Source organism: Cherax quadricarinatus, chromosome 43 (assembly GCF_038502225.1).
Source record: "Cherax quadricarinatus isolate ZL_2023a chromosome 43, ASM3850222v1, whole genome shotgun sequence".
NCBI classification, from domain to species: domain Eukaryota; kingdom Metazoa; phylum Arthropoda; class Malacostraca; order Decapoda; family Parastacidae; genus Cherax; species Cherax quadricarinatus.
In genome coordinates, this window is record NC_091334.1 from 18,972,001 (window position 1) to 18,997,313 (window position 25,313).

A 25,313-nucleotide genomic window follows, 5' to 3' on the forward strand; every position below is an offset into this window, starting at 1 on the left:
CATCTTTCTGGCAGTTTCCATGACGCATTTCTTGAATGATGCAAATTCTGCTGCACAATCGCCTTTCAAAACATTTTCCTTCAGTGCTACACAACGAGCATATTCTACTGCTGAAGATCCACATTCGGCAACTAGCTTAGGGTACATCTGAAGACGATGACGTGCTTTTTTCACAGATTCCATTATAATACTGGTCTATATCCTCTTTCTTTAACTCGAGGTCCTACTTTGCTTTCCTTTATGAGTGAGTCATACAGGAATTTGCTGAAAAATATCAGTAGTCCTAAGCCTACTGCAGTAAAATGGAATTTATAAGGGTTGCGTTTTATCCAAAGCTGTACCCGTCCAATTTTCTTTTGTGATTGTGCCTGTGCATGAGAAGAAATGACATTAATAATTACTTAGGATTACAATGACATTAATATTACTAGACAAAAGTAGGTAATAAGAGGTTATTGTTTGCTAGCTAAACAAGGTATATCTAATAAATTTCCATGAAGTGCTGGTCTGCTGTAGAATCTGCTGCAGCTAGTGTATATATCCAGAAAGGCTATTATTTTGTGTACAGTATTTTATTGTTTTCAACATGTCAGCCGTCTCCCACCAAGGCAGGGTGACCCAAAAAAAGAAAGAAACTTTCACCATCATTCACACATAATCACTGTCTTTAAAGAGGTGCCCAGATATGACAGCGTAGATATCGCTTCAAACAGTCGATAGCCCAACCCCCACCTTTAAAGTGCAGGCACTGTACTTCCCACTTCCAGGATTCAAGTCCAGCTAATTGGTTTCCCTGAATCCCTTCACAAAATATTACCCTACTCACACTCCAACAGCTAGTCAAGTCCCAAAAACCATTCATCTCCATTCGCTCCTATCTAACACGCTCACACATGCCTGCTATGTCCAAGTCCCTTGCATACAAAACCTCTTTTACCCCCCTCCCTCCATCCTTTTCTAGGACGACCCCTACCCTTCCTTATTTTCACCCCAATCTTAGGAATTGAAAAACTTATGATGCTAGTGTTTAACCCTTTCAGGGATTCTGACGTACCAGTACGGCTTACGCACCAGGATTATTGACGTACTAGTACGCCTAAATTCTAGCGCCTTCAAATCTAGGAAGAGAAAGCGGGTAGGCTGACATATGAAAGAATGGGTCTATGTGGTCAGTGTGCAGAGTATTAAAAAAAATCCTGCAGCACACAGTGCATAAGGAGACAAAAAAACTTTGATAGTTTTTTGGTTTAAAACAGCGACTTTTCACTGAATTTTCGTATGGTATTTATGGTTGTATGGTATTTATGGTCTCATTTTATAGAATGGAATACATATTACAGAAATTGAGATGATTTTGATTGGTTTCACAATAAAAAGTACCTTGAAATTGAGCTCAAAGTAGCAGAAATGTTCAATTTTTGCCAAAGTTCAAAAGTAAACAAATTATGCCACACGTCCAATACACGTCAACTGGCAAGTCTAATATTCTTTCACAAGTGCGCTGATATTCGTTATACCATTTCTACACTAATGCAGTAGTCTTCATAACAGTAAATCTTCTATTTTTTCTAAGAATAAAAATTCAAAGTGGAAAGCACAAGAAATGTAAGAGGGACCTGGGGACGTGACTAATGAACAGAGGAAATGTTATTTTAGTGCCAGGAATGTCTGTCTTGTTTATTCTGGACCCTATTTGAAAATTGGCATCTTTTGAAATTTGTGTGAAATTGGCAAAATTGCTAATTTCTGGCCACTTTATTGGATAGTTGAAATCGGTAAATGGGTGGTTTCTTGTACTCATTCGATAGGAAAAATGGAGTTCTAGCGAAACAGTTATGATTTCTGTCGACTAGTACACTGGAATTGGCCTATGGAATTTGTGCATGGGGCTCAACAACAATTAACCATCTCAGACCACTAATTACCCAACAAAAGGCTGCAGTTAGAATGATAACAAATTCTCACTACAGGCAGCACACTCCACCAATATTCAATACACTAAACCTACTCACCATACAAAACATCCATACTTATTACTGCACCTATTACATACATAGAACACTTAACTCTGATATTAACCCTCCCCTCAAACATCTCCTTGCCAACCTCAACAGAACACATGACCATAACACAAGGCACAGATCACTCTTTGATGTTCCTCGTGTCCATCTCACACTATGCAAAAACTCAATGCACATAAAAGGCCCTAAAATCTGGAATTCATTACCTGTAAATATAAAAGAAACACTACCTGTTTATAAATTCAAGTCTCTTCTCAAAGATCACTTACTCACCCAAAACCAAATAAATACTGAATAACTGAACCTTATAAATTGTATATCTTAAATGTTTCTCACAATTGTATCACATAAATGTTAAACCTAAAACCGAATCTAACTTTATTATTTTTTAAATACACTACCTAACAGAATCCTTCATATGACTGAATGCAACCATATGACCTGTCTTTGTAATACTCACTTGTGCTTTATAGTAATCTGTTTACATTAATGTTTTATCACTGATTTCATCACTGCTTAGTTAATCTTAAGTTAATTTTAAGCCAGCCCGTAATGCTATGCATAGTATAAGTGGCTTTGGCATGCTGCTCTTATCTGTATTTTTTGTACCTCTGTATGTGTGCTCAAATTGGAAATAAATAAATAAATACATAAACATCGTCAAGACTGCTAACTTCGCAAGAGCATAATTCCATAAGTTTTCCATCAAATTTCATACTTTTTGTGTCATTATGATCGGGAAAAGATTCTCTATCTTTTCATACGAAAAAATAATTTTTTTTCTGAAAAATTTTCAACCCTGAGAAAAAGTTTAGGAGAGGGCCTCTCGACCCTGAAAGGGTTAAGGGGATTGCAGCCTCAATTGCCTTCATGTAGTTAATAGACTTTAAGCCCTTGCAACTTTAAGGCTGAAGAAGCATAAAGTGCACTTTAACCCTTTCAGTGACCAGGGTCCCTCATGTAGTTCTACATTATGAGCTCAGCTCACTCAAATAAGTGGTAAGCGGTAAATTTTGGTCTTGCTATGAGAGAATGGATCTGTGCAGTGTGTACAGTATAAAAATGATCCTGATCCAAGCAGTATTACGATAGGAGAAACAGAACTGTGGCTGTGTGCATGGTTGAAAATAACATAATTGCTGCATTTTTTCAGATAGTTTTTATGGTTTTGTTGGTGGTTTCTTGGTATCATTTGATAGAATCAAAGACATACAACTAAGAGAGATGATTTTGATTGATTTCAGGAACAAAAGCAGCTTGAAACTGAGCTCAAAGTAACAGAAATATTAGATATTGCGGATATTCCTGAGGACAGATGAGACCCCCCCCCAGTCAGTTTTGTGCATTTTAAAATAGGTGAATGGGTAGTTTTTCATGCTCAATTGATAGACCAAAAAGCATTCTAGACAAATAGCTAAGAATTTGGTTAAATGGAAGAATGGAATGGGGTTAAAATAGTCTTAAGTGGACAAAATTGCCGATGAGTACATAGTGTTCTGACCGTAATTCCATAAGTTTTCTATTAAATTTCATACAATATTATCTACCATTCCAGAACATTTTATTTTAAAGTGGACACTGACAGCAATATTAATTTCAGGGGTCTGGACAGCGAATGGGTTGAACATTTAGCAAAGAATTCCCCAAGCTGATTTGGCTATCACATGGCCAAGAGAGTATAAATCTGTAGTGGAGGGAAGGCGGGGTAGGGGTCGGCCTAGGAAGTGTTGGAGAGAGGGAGAAAAGGAGATTTTGTGTGCGAAGGGCTTGGACTTCCAGCAAGCATGCATGAGCATATTTGATAGGAGTGAATGGAGACAAATGGTTTTTAATACTTGACGTACTGTTGGAGTGTGAGCAAAGTGACATTTGTGAAGGGATTCAGGGAAACTGGCAGGCCGAACTTGAGTCCTGGAGATGGAAAGTACAGTGTCTACACTCTGAAGGAGGGGTGTTAGTGTTGCAGTTTTGTAACTGTAGTGTAAAGCACCCCTCTGGCAAGACAGTGATGGGGTGAATGATGACGAAAATTTTTCTTTTTCGGGCCACCCTGCCTTGGTGGAAATCGGCCGATGCATTAATAAAAAAAAAATAAATATATTAAGGATGGATGCAAAGAATGTGTTTACCTTAGTAAAAGCAAACAAATAAAAAGAAGGAAAAACAAGTCACAAAAAGAAAAATGAGAAGACATGGAAAATCATACTCACTGCAAGAGTACTGTGGAGACTTGTTACTTTCCATTTGTAATGAAATTACATGAATTTTCACTCACTCTCACATTCTCTCTTTCACTCTCTCTCAATTGCTCTCTCTCTCTCTCAATCACTCTTTTGATTGCTTGCTTGCTTGCTTGCTTGCTCTCTCTCTCTCTCTCAATCACTCTTTTGATTGCTTGCTTGCTTGCTTGCTCTCTCTCTCTCTCAATCACTCTTTTGATTGCTTGCTTGCTTGCTTGCTTGCTCTCTCTCTCTATCACTCTTTTGATTGCTTGCTTGCTTGCTTGCTTGCTCTCTCTCTCTCTCTCTCTCAATCACTCTTTTGATTGCTTGCTTGCTTGCTCTCTCTCTCTCAATCACTCTTTTGATTGCTTGCTTGCTTGCTCTCTCTCTCTCAATCACTCTTTTGATTGCTTGCTTGCTTGCTTGCTCTCTCTCTCTCAATCACTCTTTTGATTGCTTGCTTGCTCGCTTGCTCTCTCTCTCTCTCTCAATCACTCTTTTGATTGCTTGCTTGCTTGCTCTCTCTCTCTCTCTCTCAATCACTCTTTTGATTGCTTGCTTGCTTGCTTGCTCTCTCTCTCTCAATCACTCTTTTGATTGCTTGCTTGCTTGCTCTCTCTCCCTCTCAATCACTCTTTTGATTGCTTGCTCTCTCTCTCTCTCTCTCAATCACTCTTTTGATTGCTTGCTTGCTTGCTTGCTCTCTCTCTCTCTCTCTCTCAATCACTCTTTTGATTGCTTGCTTGCTTGCTTGCTCTCTCTCTCTATCACTCTTTTGATTGCTTGCTTGCTTGCTTGCTCTCTCTCTCTCAATCACTCTTTTGATTGCTTGCTTGCTTGCTTGCTCTCTCTCTCTCAATCACTCTTTTGATTGCTTGCTTGCTCTCTCTCTCTCAATCACTCTTTTGATTGCTTGCTTGCTTGCTTGCTTGCTCTCTCTCTCTCTCAATCACTCTTTTGATTGCTTGCTTGCTTGCTTGCTCTCTCTCTCTCTCTCAATCACTCTTTTGATTGCTTGCTTGCTTGCTTGCTCTCTCTCTCTCTCTCAATCACTCTTTTGATTGCTTGCTTGCTCTCTCTCAATCACTCTTTTGATTGCTTGCTTGCTTGCTTGCTCTCTCTCTCTCTCTCAATCACTCTTTTGATTGCTTGCTTGCTCTCTCTCTCTCTCTCACACACACATTTGTACTGTATATTAATTTCTGCCTTGTTTCAAGTGCTGATAATTCTCTGGGCTGGGATGCTTTATGTACTGGTTAAAAGCCTTTCTTTTTTTGTTACCTTTTCAACACCTTCCTACTTAAATAAATGTATAAAATTAGTCACTGCTTCATCTTTTAATGAATTACTGTATTTATGTCCATTTTCACATTCATGCAATAAACAAAACTCGTGCGACAGTTGAAAAGCAGTTTGGTAAAAAGAGCCACAAGTACCAGCATATATTACACATTTTATTGCTTCTCAAGAGATTAGAGCAGCAGTAAATCTGCGTGTACTGGGACAATGAAGAAAGCCGAGGACCAGAACTTGAATGATGCAGTGTGCAGGCGATTCACATAATGCATCGTTGGTGTGGATATACACAGCAAGAAGTTAAAAGCTGCAGCCAAGAGATTTATCTTTCTTTTTTATTTCAAGACACTACCCCCTTATCATTTTGACTTTATCAAGCTTCTGGGTACCATATTTTTAGCCTTAATGGTAAATTTACTAACAAAATGTCAGGTAAATGACCACAGATGGATCTAATGTGACATTTTATTGAGGCAACATTTTGCTGCCCACATAAATAATTAACTCATAATTTTTTTTCTATTTAATCCCTTGAAAAACCGTCTAGGATATTTTTAAATCTTCCCGGTGTAAACTATGGTAGCACATGTGTGACAGTAAAAAGATTCTTCTCCGAGTCACCCAGTCTAGGTGGGAAATGCACAGAGAATCTCAAGATAAAATTTTCCAGCCCCTTTCTTGCTAATATTAGACTTAATTTACCCACTCCAGCTTTTTTCTACATAGACTATATAAAAAACTCTATAATACAACACAAGAAGCCAAATTTATATTGAACTGTATGGAAAAACAACAGAGCAAAGTACTACACCCCTCTTACCTGTTGAATGCCTGGGGACAGGGTTTCTATTCTGGGGTTTATATTTCCACTTCTGTTCAAATTGAAGTTTTTAACATCCTGGGGCAAACCTGCTGGACCAGAACGGTAGCTTCCAGGAATGAAGGACTTCGATGGTCTGATTACAGGCTCACTAGGCTTAGACATCCCTTCTGCAAGTGTTCATTACTTTTAATGTATTTTTCACAATTAATGGCAAAACTACAAAAAGCATCTACATTATTTTATTTTTATTAACACATCAGCCAATTCCCACCAAGGAAGGGTGGCCTGAAAAAGAAAAACTTTCACCATCATTCACTCCATCACTGTCTTGCCAGAAGGGTGCTTTACACTACAGTTTTTAAACTGCAACATTAACACCCCTCCTTCAGAGTGCAGGCACTGTACTTCCCATCTCCAGGACTCAAGTCCGGCCTGCCGGTTTCCCTGAACCCCTTCATAAATGTTACTTTGCTCACACTCCAACAGCACGTCAAGTATTAAAAACCATTTGTCTCCATTCACTCCAATCAAACACGCTCACGCATACCTGCTGGAAGTCCAAGCCCCTCGCACACAAAACCTCCTTTACCCCCTCCCTCCAACCTTTCCTAGGCCGACCCCTACCCCGCCTTCCTTCCACTGCAGATTTATACACTCTTGAAGTCATTCTGCTTCGTTCCATTTTCTCTACATGTCCATACTCCAACCCCCCCCCCTCCTCAGCCCTCTGGATAATAGTTTTGGTAATCCTGCACCTCCTCCTAATTTCCAAACTACGAATTCTCTGCATTATATTCGCATCACACATTGCCCTCAGACATGACAAATCCACTGCCTTCAGCCTTCTCCTCGTTGCAACATTCATCACCCATGCTTCACACCCATATAAGAGTGTTGGTATAGCTATACTCTCATACATTCCCTTCTTTGCTTCCACGGACAAAGTTCTTTGTCTCCACAGACTCCTAAGTGCACCACTCACCCTTTTCCCCTCATCAATTCTGTGATTCACCTCATCTTTCACAGACCCATCTGCTGACACGTCCACTCCTAAATATCTGAATACATTCACCTCCTACATACTCTCTCCCTCCAATCTGATATCCAATCTCTCATCACCAAGTCTTTTTTGTTACACTCATCACCTCACTCTTTCCTATATTCACTTTTAATTTTCTTCTTTTACATACCCTACCAAATTCATTCACCAACCTCTGCAACTTCTCTTCAGAATCTCCCAAAAGCACAGTGTCATCAGCAAAGAGCAACTGTGAGAACTCGCACTTTGTGTTTGATTCTTTATCTAACTCCACACCTTTTGCCAAGACCCTCACATCTACATATTTAAATTTAATAAATCAATTAGTACTCTAAAATGAAGTTTCAAACACTTTCATTCCTTCTACTTCTGTTTATTATTTCATCACTTCCTTTACATGAAAATAAACACGAGTAAAATGTAATGTCTGGACAGTAAAATGGAACATATTTAAAAAGAAGAAAGCTGAATACTCAAGCAGATACTGAAATGAATTAAAATTAGTAATATATGAGCAGAAACTAACAGGGGAGAAAAAGGTTTGGTAACAGTAAATTTATAGATGCCAATGAAGATCAATACACTCATAATTACATATTATTATATATTTTTAACACACTGGCCATCTCTCACCAAGATAAGGGGATCTGAATAAAAGTAACACTTTCATCATCATTCACTCTATCACTGTCCTGCCAAAGGTACACCAATACTATAGTTCAGATGTCTCTCCAAACTGCAAATATCCTTGCCCCTCCTTCAGAGTGCAGGCATTATACTTCCCACCACCAGGACTCGAGTCCCTTCACAAATGCTACCTTGCTCACACTCTGACAGCTCGTGAAGTCCCAAAAACCATTTGCCTCCGCTCCTATTTAACACACTCATGCATGACTGTTGGATGTACAAGTCCTTGCACACAAAGCCTCCTTTACTCCCTCCCTCCAACCTTTCCTAGGGCAACCAATACCCTTTTCCCTCCACTACAGATTTATACATCTTCTAGTTCATCCTATTTTGTTCCAACCTCCCTAAATGTCCAAACCACCTCAAACTCTACTCAGCCTTCTGCATAATACTTTATTAACTCTGCACCTCCTCTTAATCTCCAAATTACAAATTCTCAGCATAATATATTCATACTACCATGCATTGCCCTCAGACATGACATCTCCACTGCCTCCATCCTCCTGCTTGCTGCAACATTCACAACCCAACCAAAAGAGTGATGAGATGGCAGGTTACAAATTTCATGGACCATCACAATCAACATAACCTGAACCAGCATGGTTTTAGAGCAGGACGATCATGTCTGTCACAGCTGCTGAACCATTATGACAGAATTACGGAGGCAGTGGAAGACGACCAAAACGCAGATGTGATTTACACCGATTTTGCAAAGGTGTTTGACAAATGCGATCATGGAGTGATAGCGCACAAAATGAAGGCCATGGGCATTACGGGGAAGGTAGGCAGATGGATTTTCGGTTTCCTATCACACAGAACAGAAAAAGTAGTAGTGAACAGGGCAAGATCCAGCATCAGTGCCCCAAGGCACTGTCCTGGTACCTCTGCTGATCCTCATCCTCATAGCAGACAGACAAAAAACCCGGCACACTTTTGTATCATCATTTGCAGATGACACTAAAATAAGCATGAAAGGCAGTACTGTAGAGGACACTGAAAAATTACAGGAAGACATAAACAGGGTTTTCCAGTGGGCAGTGGAGAACAGCATGATGTTCAATGGTGATAAGTAACAGCTGCTTAGGTATGGAAAGAATGAAGAACTCAAAAGGAGCAATATATATAAAACTCAAGAGGGTCACCAAATAGAACACAAGGAACACATAAAAGACCAAGGAATAATTATGTCAGCGGACCTATCTTTTAAAGACCATAACAAGACAAAGATCATGACAGCCAGGAAGATGACTGGGTGGGTACTGAGAACTTTCAAAACAAGGGAAATAATGCCGATGGTGACACTCTTCAAATCGCTAGTGCTCCTTCACTTAGGATATTGCTCAGCGCTGACGGCCCCATTCAAGGCAGGAGAAATATCAGAGCTGGAACAAATACAGAGATCGTTTACGGCTCACACTGAGGCAGTAAAGCACCTAAACTACTGGGAATGCCTGCAAGTCTTGAACATGTACTCATTGGAGCAGAGGAGAGAGGGGTACATGATAATATATACCTGGAAGGTACTCGAGGGCTTGGTCCCAAATCTGCAGACTGCCATAACATACTGGAGTGAGAGATATGGGAGGAAGTGTAAAATAAACCCAGTGAGGAGCAGGGGTGCGGTGGGGACAATAAGAGAACACTGTATCAACATCCGGGGTCCCAGACTTTTCAACATCTTACCAGAAGATATCAGAAACACTGCTGGAACAAATGTACAAGCCTTCAAGAGGAAACTGGACAAATATCTTCACCAGGTGCCAGATCAACCAGGCTGTGATGGATATGTGGGGCAGTGGGCCTCCAGCAGCAACAGCCTGGTTGACCAGGCAAGCACCAGACGAGCCTGGCCCATGGCCGGGCTCAGAGAGTAGATACACTCTCGAAACTCTTCAAAGGTATATCAAAAGGTATCACACCCACATAAGAACATAAGAATGGAGGAACACTGCAGAAGGCCTACTGGCCCATGCAAGGCAGGTCCTTATCAAAACGACTACTACCTAAAGCTTCCCTAGAAATAACTCCCGTACCCAATGACACCAATCAAACCCAGCCCCTTCCACTCATATATTTGTCCAGTCTCTTCTTAAAGCTACCCAAGGTCTTAGCCTCTATCACCCCACTGGGAAGACTGTTCCACCCATCTACAACTCTGTTAGAAAACCAGTACTTACCTATGTCCTTTCTAAATCTAAATTTATCCAACTTAAATCCATTATTCCTGGTTCTTACCTGGTTCGACACCCTCAGTACTTTATTAATATCTCCCTTGTTTATGCCTGTCATCCACTTATACACTTCAATGATATCTCCCCTCATTCTACGCCTCTCCAGAGAGGCGTAGAATGTGTTGGTAGTCCATAAAACTGAAGTGGACCCACATCCAAAACTATTTGGTAGGGTCCATTTCATCTATGTGCCAAGTTTCATGCTTTAAACCTAAAGTGCATGATTTTTATTAAATCTTTCCTTAATTGCCCCACTATTATAATAGACTATTGTACATATAGGAAAAAGTGGGTAGCCAGTAATGGCAATTGTGGTGGATAAAGAAGAGACTGCTCTGCTGTGATTACAATGCCAGACAATTCAATAACCAGCAGACTTGACTTCGTCCACTGTTTCCAAATCAAATTACCTAGAAGATTTTATCCTGTATTTCAGAAGTCTTATATGGAAGATTTATTTTTTTAACAAGTCGGCCATCTCCCACCGAGGCAGGGAAGATTTATTGTATTATATTCATGGGAAAAAATCTGAACTCATTCAGCACCTGAGTAATGGAAGAATCAGGATCAATCCTGAGTGGGAGGATAGCTTGCATACCTTAAATCGAGAGCACCTCTCTTAGAGAGGTACTTTTTTAAGTGTAGCACTTTAAAGTGTACAAAGTACAGTATATTTTAGGTATTGTAATAGCTTACTTGGGCATTAGAGTGAGGAAGGGGCAGTACTACACGTCTTTCTATCTTCCGTGTTGGTATTCTGGTCTTCTAATTTCACTCCTGCACAACAGCCAGACTCCTTACTCCACTTCTTGCAACAGTCCCGCAATGCAGCTATTTGTGCTTGGCAGGCAGCTTCTTGATATTTATTCCCTAAAAATGTAAAGATAAGAAATAAAAGTATGTTGCCAAACTTCAGCCAGGTGGTTTTTTGCCCATATTTCATGAAGTCCAGTGGTATCCTGCTTGGCTTACAATCAAAGAACCCAGGTTCAATCCTGGGATGGGTGGGACATATGGAAAAGTCAATTATTATTAACAAAATTCCCTAGTCCTACTGCAACACTATTTCTTAACAAAGCTGCCCAAAACTGATGTGGTTGCACAGGAAACAAGCTTTACACAAATAACCCACATATAGGAGATTGAAACTCATGATGATGTTTCGGTCTGACTCAGATCATTAACTAACTAGCCAAAGAACACTGTCACAAGTTTCAGTTCCCCTATGTGCAAGCTATGATGCCTGGGAAAAATTCAAAACAATGTTCACTACCATCCTTGATAATATTGCACCAGTTAAAGAGGTTAGGATTAAACGAAGAACTGAACCCTGGATGACTACTGAGATATTAGATAATATGAAATTCAGAGACCAGCTGCTAAAAAGATTTAAAGAAAACAGACAGGATATTGCAGCACTAAATGAATTCCAAAAGGTGAGGAACAGAGTACAGAGACGTATAAAAGGAGCAAAGGCAAAGCACTACTGCTCAAAAATTGAAGAGTATAAGCATAACCCCAGAAAGCTCTGGCAACAACTAAAACAGTTGGGGTATAGCCATAAGCCAGTAGATAGGTCTAACATAGTGCTCACTATCGATAATGAGGTATGCCACGAAACATCGAAGGTGGCAAATTGCTTTAATTCATACTACACATCTGTTGCATCAACACTAGTAAGTAAACTACCAGCTGCATCAAATACCTTTAACACAGACTCTGATAAGTTTCAAACATACTATACCAATAAAGGGGTAACCCCAAACAGTTGTCATCTAGTAAGTGTATCTCATGACTTTATTCAAAAAGAACTAAGCAGGTTAAACCCAACTAAGAGCACAGGCCCTGATAACATCCCATCTAAGTTCCTAAAAGATGGTGCTTCTGAACTGTCAATCCCTATTGCTCACATAATAAATCTATCAATCACCACTAATACCGTACCGGAGGGGTTCAAGGAGGCCAGAGTTACTCCTATCTTCAAGAAAAATAGTAGGTCTGATGTAAGCAACTATAGGCCTGTTAGTATACTCAGTATAATATCTAAAATTCTAGAGAGGGCGGTGTATTCTCAAGTAGTTAAGTACCTTAATGACAACAACATTCTCCATAGCTATCAATCGGGCTTTAGAAGATCTTACTCAACCGACACCTCCCTTATTAATCTGATGGATTACCTGAGAACTGAAATGTCAAAGGGGAACCTCATAGGTATGGTAACCTTAGACCTGCAAAAGGCCTTCGATACTGTCAACCACAATATATTATGTAATAAACTTCAAGCTATCGGTATAGGTTCTGTAGACTGGTTTAAGTCCTACCTTAGCAACAGGAGACAAATAGTCAAAATCAACAAAACAGAATCAGAACCCCTGCCGATAACATGTGGAGTTCCCCAAGGTAGTATTCTGGGTCCCTTATTATTCTTATGTTATGTCAATGATATGCCTATCAGTGTCAAGTGCAAACTCCTACTGTATGCAGATGACAGTGCTCTGTTAGTGTCAGGTAAAGACCCACAAGATATTGCTAATGTTTTAACACTGGAACTGGAGTCCTGCAGCAAATGGTTAGTAGACAACAAACTATCATTACACCTAGGGAAAACTGAAGCCATTCTCTTTGGCACGAAACATAAACTGAGAAGGGTAAATAATTTTAATGTTCAATGTAATGGGGAGCCCATCACTTTGGTTTCATCAGTAAAATATTTGGGAATCCCCTTTGACCCATGCATGTCAGGAGAATTGATAGGGAACAGTGTAGTAAAGAAAGCGAATGCCAGACTGAAGTTCCTGTATAGACAAGCACAGTGTCTACCTACTGAGGCTCGCAGGACCCTATGTCTAGCCCTTATACAATGCCATATGGATTACGCTTGCTCTTCTTGGTACTCTGCCTTGACAAAAAAACTGAAAGATAGACTGCAAATCACCCAGAACAAAATCATAAGATTCATCCTGGGGCTGGGACCAAGAGAACATGTAGGCCAGGATGAATTACAGCAGTTGGATATGCTGAATGTTGAAGACAGAATAAAACAACTGAAGCTAAATCATGTTTATAAAATTGCTCACAAACAATGTCCAGAATATCTTGCTGTCAATTTTGTCAAGGTTGGGAACCAAAGCAATCATAGTACTAGGGGGAGAGAGCACAACTTTGTAGTACCCACAGTCAGTGGCCAGGCTTCAAACACCTTTTATTGTACAGCAATAAAGGAATGGAACAGACTGCCCGCACATGTCAAAGCCAGTCATAGCATGAACCAGTTCAAGAAGAGTGCCAAAAGGTGTCTGATGAATGTAGCTACAGAAAGGGAGGGGAATGATTTTCTATTTTTTAGCTAACATACGTGTAAATTTTACCTTATTCCTAGTAATGACCCTCGTATTGTAGATAGTCTTAATGACCTTGGTGTAGTAGATAGTCTTTTTAGTATGATAATGTTATCATTGTAGAATAATAAGAAAATATTATAACCTTTATATAATAATAAGGTAAAAGGACCCCAATGGAAATAAGTCACTCTGTCTGACTTTTTTGGGTTATCCTAGGTTCTCTACACATATGCTGCTATGTATGATAATTCTATGTAACTGTATTTGTGTATACCTGAATAAACTTACTTACTTAATAGTGCCTTTTTATTTTTTAACATACTTTGTTGTGAAAATGGTTATTAATGAACATATTGGCCATAAAACTATAATAATATTATAATGATACTACCTGGGGGAGGTTGGTCACTGGTCGTAGCCTCACCTCTAACTGCGACCACCAACAACGTGCACCTGGACCCTTCCCCCCGTTATCTTTCATCATTTAGCTTAACCCAACCCAACCTAACCTAACATGACCTAAAATAATGAATATAGACAGAGAAAGTTATGACAGTGGGTGGTAACACAGTATTGTAAGTAGTGAGGCAGCGACCAGCGTCCCAGCCATCCACCACCAAGTCATTGTTCAGTGCACCAATATTATTTATTATGGCTTATATACTTAGCAACAATTTCCACTACAGACAAATACGTTCCCTGCATGATCACATCAATTTCGGACGATTCTGATCAAGAAATAACGAACTGGCACCAGGTAATTTTATCACTAATAACCTAATAACAAACAGATAACCTACAAGCTCAATGACTATTTTGACTGGCAGCAACCTCAGCTCACATACTGAAGGGTCCACTATTGACTTCAAGCACACAGGAAACACTGGGCATGTTACGTTAAACCTGCTGCCCATGTTCACCTAGCGGTAAGTAGATATCTAGGTGTAAGCTAATTGTTGTGGGTCACATCCTGGGAACAAAATTAACCTAAATTGTCAAAAATGCTTTGCATAACCAGGGGCTTTCTATAAAGTATGCCAATGATATCAGCTAGGTCTATAATACAGGGGACCCCCGACGTACGATGTCCCCAACCTACGTTAAAACCAACCTATGATGCGTTTCAGCGTAAAAATTTGACCCCGGCGTATGTTGAAAAACTCGACCTACAGCATTCGTCTGGTACCTGTCCACATGTCTGTCTGCCTGAGAGCGCCTCAGCTGGCCTGCCTTCAGTTAGTGTGCCAATGTTTACAAGCCAGAGCAGTCGCTCCCCAGCATACATTCAGAATATTTTGTATTATTCCATTTTTTTAGTGCTTCTAACTGCTAAATAAGCCACCATGAGCCCAAAGAAAGCTTCTAGTGCCAACCCTGTGGTAAAAAGGGTGAGAAATACAGTGGACTCCCGGTTAACGATATTTTTTCACTCCAGAAGTATGTTCAGGTGCCAGTACTGACCGAATTTGTTCCCATAAGGAATATTGTGAAGTAGATTAGTCCATTTCAGACCCCCAAACATACACGTACAAACGCACTTACATAAATACACTTACATAATTGGTCACATTCGGAGGTGATTGTTATGCGGGGGTCCACTGTACTATCGAAATACTATCATACCACGGTCAGCTGCTGCTGCTGCTGTTGCACCGTCAGCTGCTGCTGCTATTGCACCGTCATCTGCTGCTGCTGTTGCACCGTCAGCTGCTGCTGCTGTTGCACCGTCAGCTGCTGCTGCTGTTGCACCGTCAGCTGCTGCTGCTGTTGCACCGTCAGCTGCTGCTGCTGTTGCACCATCAGCTGCTGCTGCTGTTGCACCGTCAGCTGCTGCTGCTGTTGCACCGTCAGCTGCTGCTGCTGTTGCACCGTCAGATGCTCCTGCACCGTCAGCTGCTGCTGCTGTTGCACCGTCAGCTGCTGCTGCTGTTGCACCGCCAGCTGCTGCTGCTGCTGTAGCACCATCAGCTGCTGCTGCTGCTGCTACTGTAGCACCGTCAGCTGCTGCTGCTGTTGTAGCACCGTCAGCTGCTGCTGCAGCACCGTTAGCTGCTGCTGCTGCTGTAGCACTGTCAGCTGCTGCTGCACCATCAGCTGCAGCTACACCGTCAGCTGCTGCTGCTGTAGCACCGTCAGCTGCTGCTGCACCATGGTCAGCAGCTGCTGCTGCTGCTGCTGTAGCACTGTTGTTGGTGTGGCTTATCAAGAATACTGAGAAACAATTAACCCCAGAGGGTTAGCTACCCAGGATAACCCAAGAAAGTCAGTGCATCATCGAGGACTGTCTAACTTATTTCCATTGGGGTCCTTAATCTTGTCTCCCAGGATGCGACCCACACCAGTCGACTAACAACCAGGTGAACAGGAAAAATGCCTGGAACTTGTGCTCATATTGGTGAATTTAAGGCCAGCAGAGGTTGGTTTGAGAGATTTAAGAATCGTAGTGGCATACACAGTGTGATAAGGCCAGTTCTGGAAGAAAATGCTAAACAGGACCTACATTACTCAAGACGAAAAAGCACTCCCAGGACACAGTGTCTCATCACTACATCTTCAGTGTCTCATCACTATATTCTTCATTTAGTAGAGTAGTACATGCACAATGTATATTGTGTAAGTACTACTCTACTATTGTGTATGTGCAATTCGACTATTGTGCATGTATCCTTCTTTTTGTGTGTAGGAAAATGTACATCTCATGTGGTAAAAAAAAAAAATTCATAGTTTTGGGTGTTTTGCACGGATTAATTTGACTTCCATTATTTCTTATGGGGAAAATTAATTCAACCTTCAATCATTTCGTCTTACAATGGGCTCTCAGGAACAGATTAATATCGTAAGTCGGGGGTCTACTGTAACTGTAGCACTGTACTTGTAGAAATAAAGATTATTTATATTTTATAATTAATATTCAAATTGATATTTTATAATTAATATTCAAATTGATATTTTATAATTAATATTCAAATTGATATTTTATAATTAATATTCAAATTGATATTTTATAATTAATATTCAAATTTATATTTTATATAATTATTATTATTATAATCAAAAAGAAGCGCTAAGCCACAAGGGCTATACAGCACTGCAGGGCAGGAAGGAAGCGAGGGCATCAGGTGGCAAAAGGGAGGTGAATGAGTAATAGGTTACGGATAACAGTGGAGCAGTGGATGGTGAAAGGGTAAAGGGCAGCAAGAGACTGAGCTAGAAAGGGCTGAGGGGAGTGCGTAAGGTATCATCAGAGTTTGTGGAGTAAATCAGTCGTTGTCAAGAAGTCAATGAGAGAGTCAGGATTAAAGGAGGGTCCATCAGCAAGAAGGGAAGGTAGAGAGAGAGTAGTAGAACGAAGACGGCGTTGGAGGTAAATTCTGCGTGCTCGTTGATAGAGAGGGCAGTCTAACATTATGTGGCTAATCGATACTGGAACTTGACACTGCTCACAGAGAGGTACAGGGTGCCTCTCCATGAGATACCCGTGAGTAAGACGAGTGTGGACAATGCGAAGATGGGAGAGAGTGGTCTCCCAACCACGGCACTGATGACAAGAAGACGGCCAGTAACCTATGCTCGGTTTAATAGAATGAAGTTTGTTACCAAGCAGAGTTGACCAACGTTGTTGCCAATGGGCGCGAAGGTGGGCAGCTATTGTAGCAAAATAGTCCAGAAATGGAACACCTCTATAGGAAATTGGTAGGTCATGTACTGCTGACCGCGCAGCAGTGTCTGCCTGTTCATTGCCCTGTACGTCAACATGACCAGGGACCCAACAAAAAATAATATCTTTATGCTTCGTAGAGATACGGCATAGCCAAAGTTGGACACAGAGAACTAGGGGGTGAGATGTATCAAATTTTCGTATAGCCTGTAGAGCACTAAGGGAGTCTGAGACTACCACAAATGATGACACAGGCATAGATGCGATACGAATAAGTGCTGCAAGAATGGCATACAGTTCAGCAGTAAAAATGCTAGCCGAAGATAGTAAATGCCCCCGCACGACGCTGTCCGGAAACACTGCTGCGAATCCGACGCCGTCTGAAGACTTAGAGCCATCTGTGTACACAGCGGTGGCATGAGAATGGGAGTGGAAGTGATCAAGAAAAAGAGAGCGGGAAGCCACCGTAGGCAGTTGAGCTTTCGGGCAAGGGAGTGAGAAAGAACAGACCCGAACAGCTGGAACTTCTGCATAGAGGCTCTCAACAGGGGAAGAGCGAAAAGCACCAAGGCACAAACGTAATCCTTGGTGATGGATAGAGTTAAGGCTAGAGAGAGTAGCAGGAGAGGCCGCGGAATAAATCTGGTCACCATAATCGAGTTTCGATAAAACGAGGGCTGAATGTAGGCGAAGCAGAGTTCGACGATCAGCTCCCCAGGAAAGATGAGCAAGGGTTTTAAGAAGGTTTAGCCGGCTGTGACAAGTTGCCTTCAGAGAGGTAATGTGAGGTTTCCAGGATAACCTACGGTCAAAGAGAAGGCCTAGAAACCTGACTGTATCACGTTCGGGGATACGGGAGCCATAGAGATACAAAGGATGATCGAAGATAACAGAGCATCTAGTGAAAGTAATTTGGTGAGTTTTGGTACTTGAAAATTTAAATCCATGCGTGGTGGCCCAAGTGGAAACACGGTCGACCGCATGCTGGAGAGAAACTGCAATAAGATGACAGTCAGCGCCTGCACAAGCAATAGCGAAGTCATCAACATAGAGTGATGACCAAATATTGGGTGGAAGAACAGAGGCCAAATCATTTACTGTATAGCAAGGAGAAAAAGTGTTGTCCTTAGAACACATCCCTGAGGGACACCTTCAGCTTGGACAAAGTCCGGGAAAAGAACATTATTGACTCGAACACGGAAATGTAAGTTAAAAAGTTCTTAAGGAAGGATGGATGATTGCCTCGGAGGCCTAAGGAATGGGTCGGGGCCAAAATATTATACCTCCAAGTTGTGTCATATGCCTTCTTGAGGTCAAAAAATATGGCAATAACTGAGTGATTATTCGCAAAGGCATTACGAACATACGTATCCAAGCGTATTAAGGGGTCTATGGTAGAACGACCCTTACGAAAGCCATATTGACTAGCGGAGAGACTGTTGTGTGTCTCTAAATACCACATTAAACGTCGATTTACGAGACGTTCCATCACTTTGCAAACTGCACTAGTAAGAGCGATGGGACGATAGTGGGAGGCATCAAGTCCTGTAGTACCCGGTTTGCGGAAAGGGAGAACAATGGCAGATTTCCACAGCTGGGGATTTCCACAGCTGACCGATGTAAATGTTGTAACATACGAATATGAATGTCGTCAGGCCCAGCTGCCGATGATCGGCAAGCTGAGAGCATTGCCTCTAGTTCTTGAAGTGTAAAAGGCACATTATACTGTTCTTCTCTGAGAGAAGAAAAGTCCAAGGGTACTAACTCTCTGGCAGACTTTGAGGAAAGAAACGAGGGGCATAGATGGAGCCCTCGGGAAATATGGACCAGATGTGTGCCAAGTTAAATGGCAACGTCGAGAGGGTTTGCTACATCAACACCAGCGACCCGTAGAACAGGAGCCGGGTCAGGAGAGTATTTACCACTCAATTTCCTCACTTTCTTCCAGATTGCACTCATAGAAGAAGCAGAGGTGATGGTGGAAACATAGTCTCGCCAACAAGTGCGTTTAGCTTCACAGATGACACGGCGAGCGATCGCACGCTTCTGCTTAAAATCAAGAAGTCTCACAGCGGTTCTATTGTACCGGTACCTGCCCCATGCAGCGCGTTTCAAACGTACTGCACGAGCACAAGCAGACCACCAAGGCACTCACTTCTGAGAATGCCTGACTGAGGTTTGGGGTATAGAATGAGAAGCTGCGGTATAAACTGACGTCGAGAAGATGTGTAGGAGCTCATCAATGGAGGATGAAGAAGGAACCTCACTAAAAGCAGTGAGGTGTGAGTAAAGATCCCAATTTGCCCGATCAAATTGCCAGCGAGGGCTACGGAAAGGTGGTGAATAGGAAGGAGAAGTAAGAATGATTGGAAAATGATCGCTGTCATGTAAGTCCGGTAGAACAGACCAGGTGAAGTCTAGTGCAGTGGAGGAAGAGCAGACTGATAGATCTATGCAAGAGAGAGTATAAGTACGAGGATCAAAATGGGTGGGAGTACCCGTATTTAAAACATGGAGAGGGTGAGAGGCGAGAAAAGCCTCCAACTGGATGCCACGTGAGTCACAATGAGACCCCCCCAGAGGAAATGGTGGGCATTAAAATCACCAAGTAACAGAAGTGGTGGTGGTAAGGATGAAACAAGAAAGGCAAAGTCTGGGATAGAAAATGCTCGAGAAGGAGAGAGATATAAAGAACATATTGTAAACCACTTATTCAAGTGGATACAGGCTGCAGTGTAATGCAGCGAGGTATGGACAAATAGTTGACAGTACGGAATATCATTGCGTAGAAGAAAGGCACTTTCATTAAAGGTCCCATCTGAGAAAGGATCCGAAGAATACAATAAATTATAGCCTGAGATAGGTTGGAAAACAGCCGAGTGTAATTTTGGTTCTTGTAAGCAAGCACCAACAGGGGAAAACCTGGAAAGCAACATCTGAAGCTCACCCCGATTACCCCTGAGGCCGCGGATATTCCACTGTAAATAGGCCATGATTGGCAATGAAGAAAATACCAGGAATCTGTAGGTAAAGACACCTACGGACTAGAGGGGTTAGAAAAGTCAACGTGTGGTGGCATTGGAAGACGTTCAAGCAGCGAAGGAACGGAGCATTGCGAAGAATGGGGTTGTGAAGATGGAGGAGAGGGAAGAGAAGGAACAGGAAGTGAATCAGTGTCCATTGAAGGTTTAGTCTCTGCAATATATTCTGAAATGGCTTCAAGTGTTTCTGAATTCAAAGATGTATGGGAGACCATATTGGAGATAGAAGGAGGAGGGTGAGTAAAGATTGGGACAGTAATGGACTGTACCAAAGTAGAGGGGGAGGGAAGAGTGTAAGGGACTGGAGATGAAGTGTGGGGGGGGACAGAAGAGGCAGAAACCTGGGAGGTGGCAGAAAAGGGAGAAACTTGGGAGGGAATGGAGGTGGAAGGCATGGTACGAGGAGGAGGGTGAATCTCCACACTTGTAATAGAGCCAGAGAGAGGGGAAGAACTAGGTACAGAGACTGGAAAGGTAAAGTGTGGAGGTGGAAGAAGGGAAGGAAGGGGCAAAGAAGATTTGAGCAATGTGGATTTTTTGGACTTCTGAGAAGTAGAGGGGCGATTGGTATTAGGTGTCATACGAGGTCTTGTCGATACTGGGGCTTGTGAGGAAGGACACGAAGATGTGAGAACAGACTGAGTTGTAGTTGGGACGCTAGAGCCAAGGACAGCAAAAGGATTAGATGCCGGATTGGCTATGGGAGGGGTAACAACAGAGGAGGCTGCAGAAGATGGGACCCCAGAAGTGGGGGATGTTTGGAAACACGAGAATAAGAAACACGGGGTAGTCTCCCTCGGAGGCGGACATGAGTAACTGCCATAGCATAAGGGAGACCTTCTGCCTCTTTGAGGCAACGGATTTCACGTTCATTTAAGTAGACCTGGCAACGGCGGGAGTACGAAGGGTGAGCTTCATTACAATTAAGGCAAGATGGAGGTTGACTGCAAGATGTATTAGAATGGTCGTCGGCACTACAGACTGGGCATTAGGCCATAGATCTGCAATATTTCGCTGGGTGACCAAAACGCCAGCAATTTCTACATTGTTGCGGTGTAGGTATCACCTTTCGAACTTGTAACCGATGTCCCGCGACATATACAGAGGACGGGAGTTCTCGGCTGTCAAAAGTTAAACGAGCCACATTGCAAGGGTAACGTCTCCGCCCCCGGGCAGGAAGGACATAAGTGTCTACTTTGAGGATTGGGAAATCCTGGAGTTCCAGCTGTTCAAGAATGTCATTGCCACATGACTGGAAATTCTGTTGGACTATGGTATGGGGCAGAATGACAGTACCACTACAAGAATTGAGAGAAAGATGTTTTTCAATAGTGATAGGAGTAGTATCGATATTCGAAAGGAGAGAAAGATCATGAGCTTGGGTAGCATTCTGGACAGTGACGATGCGCGTACTGCTCTTGAGAGCATGAAATGAAATATCTCTACCAACATGACGCAGGAGCGCTTTGCCAATACTATGGTCAGAAAGGTAGGCAGAAGAAGTCGGTCTTAAAGTAAAGAATTTAGTCCATTGTGTGGTCCGAAACTGAGCGTGGAGAGGGAGTGCTTGATGTGTCAATCTTTTCCGAGTAGAATGGGAAGGTAACGAAGGAGCATCATCAGGAGATTGACGTTGGCGTTTAGGAGTAGGACCGGAGTTGGTCCGGCATGAAATGGGCGGGCGATTCGAAAATTGCCGTACCGTAGAGGGAGAAGCCGGAAGCATAGTCAAAGGAGAGCGGAGTTCAGACAAATTGAAGGAGTCAGTCGAAGCCCCGGTACCTGAAGCGGGTGAGGGAACAGCACCAGCAAGAGGTACAGGGGCATCAGGAGTGTCCGAAGGCAGGGTCAGAATGGGGTGCGGTATCAAGAAGGGGCCCGGGGGTAGTGGGTTCATGGATTGGGTTCTCCATGGTTAGGTTACTCCTTTGCTTTTTGTTTTTAAGAAAAAAAAAGAAAAAAGAAAAGAAAAGAAAAAGAAAAAAAGAATAAAAAAAAGGGGGGAGCGGGGAGGAATAGTTCCCAGGAGGAATGAAAGGGCCAGAAATCTCCCTCCGCACCCAAGAGGACCTCAGCACCGCTAGTAGCGCAGATGCAGCATGGAACCCGTGCCATACCCTACCCTTCATGCCAGTAAACCAGCAATCCGGGATAGCAACCTCACATCTGCCGAGCTATCTCAGTGGACAAAAGAGAGGGCGGCCGGATATCTGCCACAAAGCATACCTCCTTCGGCCACCACCCCCAGAATCCGAAAGGTGGCTTCCAGAGATACACCCGTCGCCCGAAAGACACCCAAAGCTACTCCGGGATACCGGAGAGGGATCGGGACATCCCCAGGCGATCCAGATTCCATGGCAAACTACGCCACCGCCAAGAACCTCAACGGAATGGGATGGACCCCGGTGTCCTTTCCCCTACCTAGGAACTAGCGTGCCTGTGGGAGAAATCCCAAAGGCCAAAAAGAGGAAGGGCAAAAGGGAGGGGTGGGGAGGAGGAGGAGGAATGGAAAAAGGGGAGGATGGGGAGAATGGGATAGGGGAGGGGAGAATGGGGGGTAATTAGGTTCGGTCTGAGGAAGAAGACCGACAGGTCTAATTCCTCAGACCAAGAGCCTCTTCACCACGCCAAGGAGCCCCCCTTGAAGAGGTGATATTTTATAATTAATATTCAAATTGATATTTTATAATTAATATTCAAATTGATATTTTATAATTAATATTCAAATTGATATTTTATAATTAATATTCAAATTGATATTTTATAATTAACATTAAAATTTATATTTTATAATTAATATTCAAATTGATATTTTATAATTAATATTCAAATTGATATTTTATAATTAATATTCAAATTGATATTTTATAATTAATATTCAAATTGATATTTTATAATTAATATTCAAATTAATATTTAACATTAATATTTAAATTTATATTTTACAATTAATATTCAAATTTATATTTTATAATTATTATTATTTACTTTCATGGGTGTCCTGTGGCTCGATTGGCAGAGCACTTGCCTTATAAACTGAGTGTCCTTGGTTCAAAACCCGGCACAGGTAGAAACGTTGGGTATGTTTCCTTCCACTTAATGTCCCTGTTTACCTAGCAATAAGTAGGTACCTGGGTGTTAGTCGATTGGTGTGGGTTGCATCCTGGGGGACAATATAGAGGACCCCAATGGAAATAAAACAAGACAGTCCCTGGATGATGCACTGACTTTTTTTTGGGTTATCCTGGGTGGGGAGGGAAATGATTTTCTATTTTTTAGCTAACATACGTGTAAATTTTACCTTATTCCTAGTAATGACCCTCGTGCAGTAGATAGTCTTAATGACCCTCGTGTAGTAGATAGTCTTTTTAGTATGATAATAAGATGTTATCTTCATTGTAGAATAATAAGAAAAAATATAACCTTTATATTATAATAAAAGGACCCCAATGGAAATAAGTCACTCTGTCTGACTTTTTTGGGTTATCCTAGGTTCTCTACACATATGCTGCTATGTATGATAATTCTATGTAACTGTATTTGTGTATACCTGAATAAACTTACTTACTTACTTACTTACTATAACCCTCCAGAGTTAAAAATCCCAACAAAATCTCATCTCTTACGTTAACTGCCCAAAATGCCCCGGCATGTTAGTGGTCATCTTTGTACTTACAGACACTTTATAAAACGTAAGTCACATACTATAACCTTTGCAAAGAAATAAAATTTGTATTTGTATCTAACTAACCTAGAATAACTCAATTATTTATATCTTCAATACTAACTTTGCAAACAGTCCTGAATGGCACAGGCTTGTCTCTGACACGGGTCTTTCTTCATGAATGGCAGGTGAGGCTTTAAATGACACGTGAAGGATGTAAATGGCCGGTAGAACGAGTAATAAAAGGCAGGTAAAGAAAATATTAAAGTTACTTCTTGTCTGTGTTATGACCCCCGGCTCAGCCAGGCTCACCACACTCACTACCTCCGCTGCTGCTGCCTTCACCCTGACCAAGGCTCTTCATCCAGGGAATTACAATAAATAAGGAAGTAAGTTAATTTAAACACATACGTATAATTATCTTCTTCGTCTTATGTTGGGTTTCAGGGCCACTGACAGCATACGCCGAAGTATAATTATCATTGCTGATTACCTTTCATTCACCTTGTGTTGCATGACCCCTGCGGGTTTAACCCCCCTTCCATTTACATATATCTTATAATAGTCTTGGCACTGGAAATACGTAATTGTTTTATGTAATTTGAATTACCATAAATTATTTATACATGTTATTATATAATACAATTGTAATCATCTAAAACTATATAAAGTACCTTAATAAACTTACTAAAGTACTATTTATTTTCCACTTTTTGGTACAAAATTCTCTATTTGTAGATACTTTTATCCTTTATTAATTTATATGTACCTGAAATATAAGTTTTGTATATGCTGGCCAATTAAAAAAAAAAGAAATTATATTCGCCCGTAAGTGTCACAAACCTGCGAAGTATCGTCTGCTCTCACCCTTAAAGTAGTTTGTTGCAGGAATCTTGATACGAGGAACTGGAGCTACCCTTCCTATCATCACACTTGACTGATTTTCATTTCCCCCCAGATCCTCTATGACTCCTACGGATTTAGCGCTTCCACACGAATAATAATTCATAAACGCAGGTGTTTGCTGGCGTCTTATTTAAACCAGTCTTGGCAGCAATTATCAAGCTTTTTTTTTTTACCGTAAAATGGTAGGTTAGGTATAAGGTTTGTCAGGGAACAGGACTAAGTGTTTCCTGATGCTGGTCTTAGATGGTGACCCGCCGTTGGAGCTTCTGGTCATCTGACCGAGACCTTCCGCTGGCTTACCCCTCCAAACCCTTCAAAAATTATGGTCGTGGTTATAACTATTAAGTTATACCGTGAAGTGAGAAGTAATTGTGATGTAGGTTA

General features: G+C 41.6%; 1 protein-coding gene across 2 annotated transcripts; it reads right to left on the reverse strand.

The window, feature by feature from the left end:
* Positions 1-49: 49 nt before the first annotated feature.
* On the reverse strand, positions 50-24,470 carry LOC138853921 (uncharacterized). 2 transcript variants are annotated; one of them, XM_070093643.1, is made up of 3 exons: positions 24,148-24,363; positions 6,360-6,529; positions 50-368 (listed from the first exon to the last, which is right to left on the reverse strand). In XM_070093643.1, exons 1-3 carry the CDS (start codon positions 24,200-24,202, stop codon positions 183-185), a joined length of 411 nt encoding a protein of 136 aa, XP_069949744.1. In that variant the 5' UTR covers positions 24,203-24,363; the 3' UTR covers positions 50-182. The 2 variants fall into 2 exon arrangements, 1 of the variants encoding a protein (XP_069949744.1); XR_011393113.1 differs by lacking the exons at positions 50-368; positions 6,360-6,529 and adding an exon at positions 11,021-11,189 and having other exon boundaries at positions 24,148-24,470.
* Positions 24,471-25,313: the final 843 nt, after the last annotated feature.

What these genes read in the sequence shown, in the direction of transcription:
- LOC138853921 (XM_070093643.1), bottom strand. Translation starts at nt 24,202, where the DNA reads ATGAAGAAAGACCCGTGTCAGAGACAAGCCTGTGCCATTCAGGACTGT. An exon ending in CATTCAGGACTGTTTGCAAA is followed by an intron (nt 6,530 to 24,147) that starts GTTAGTATTGAA and finishes GAACACTTGCAG; the next exon opens with AAGGGATGTCTAAGCCTAGT. An exon ending in TGTCCCCAGGCATTCAACAG is followed by an intron (nt 369 to 6,359) that starts GTAAGAGGGGTG and finishes TCTCATGCACAG; the next exon opens with GCACAATCACAAAAGAAAAT.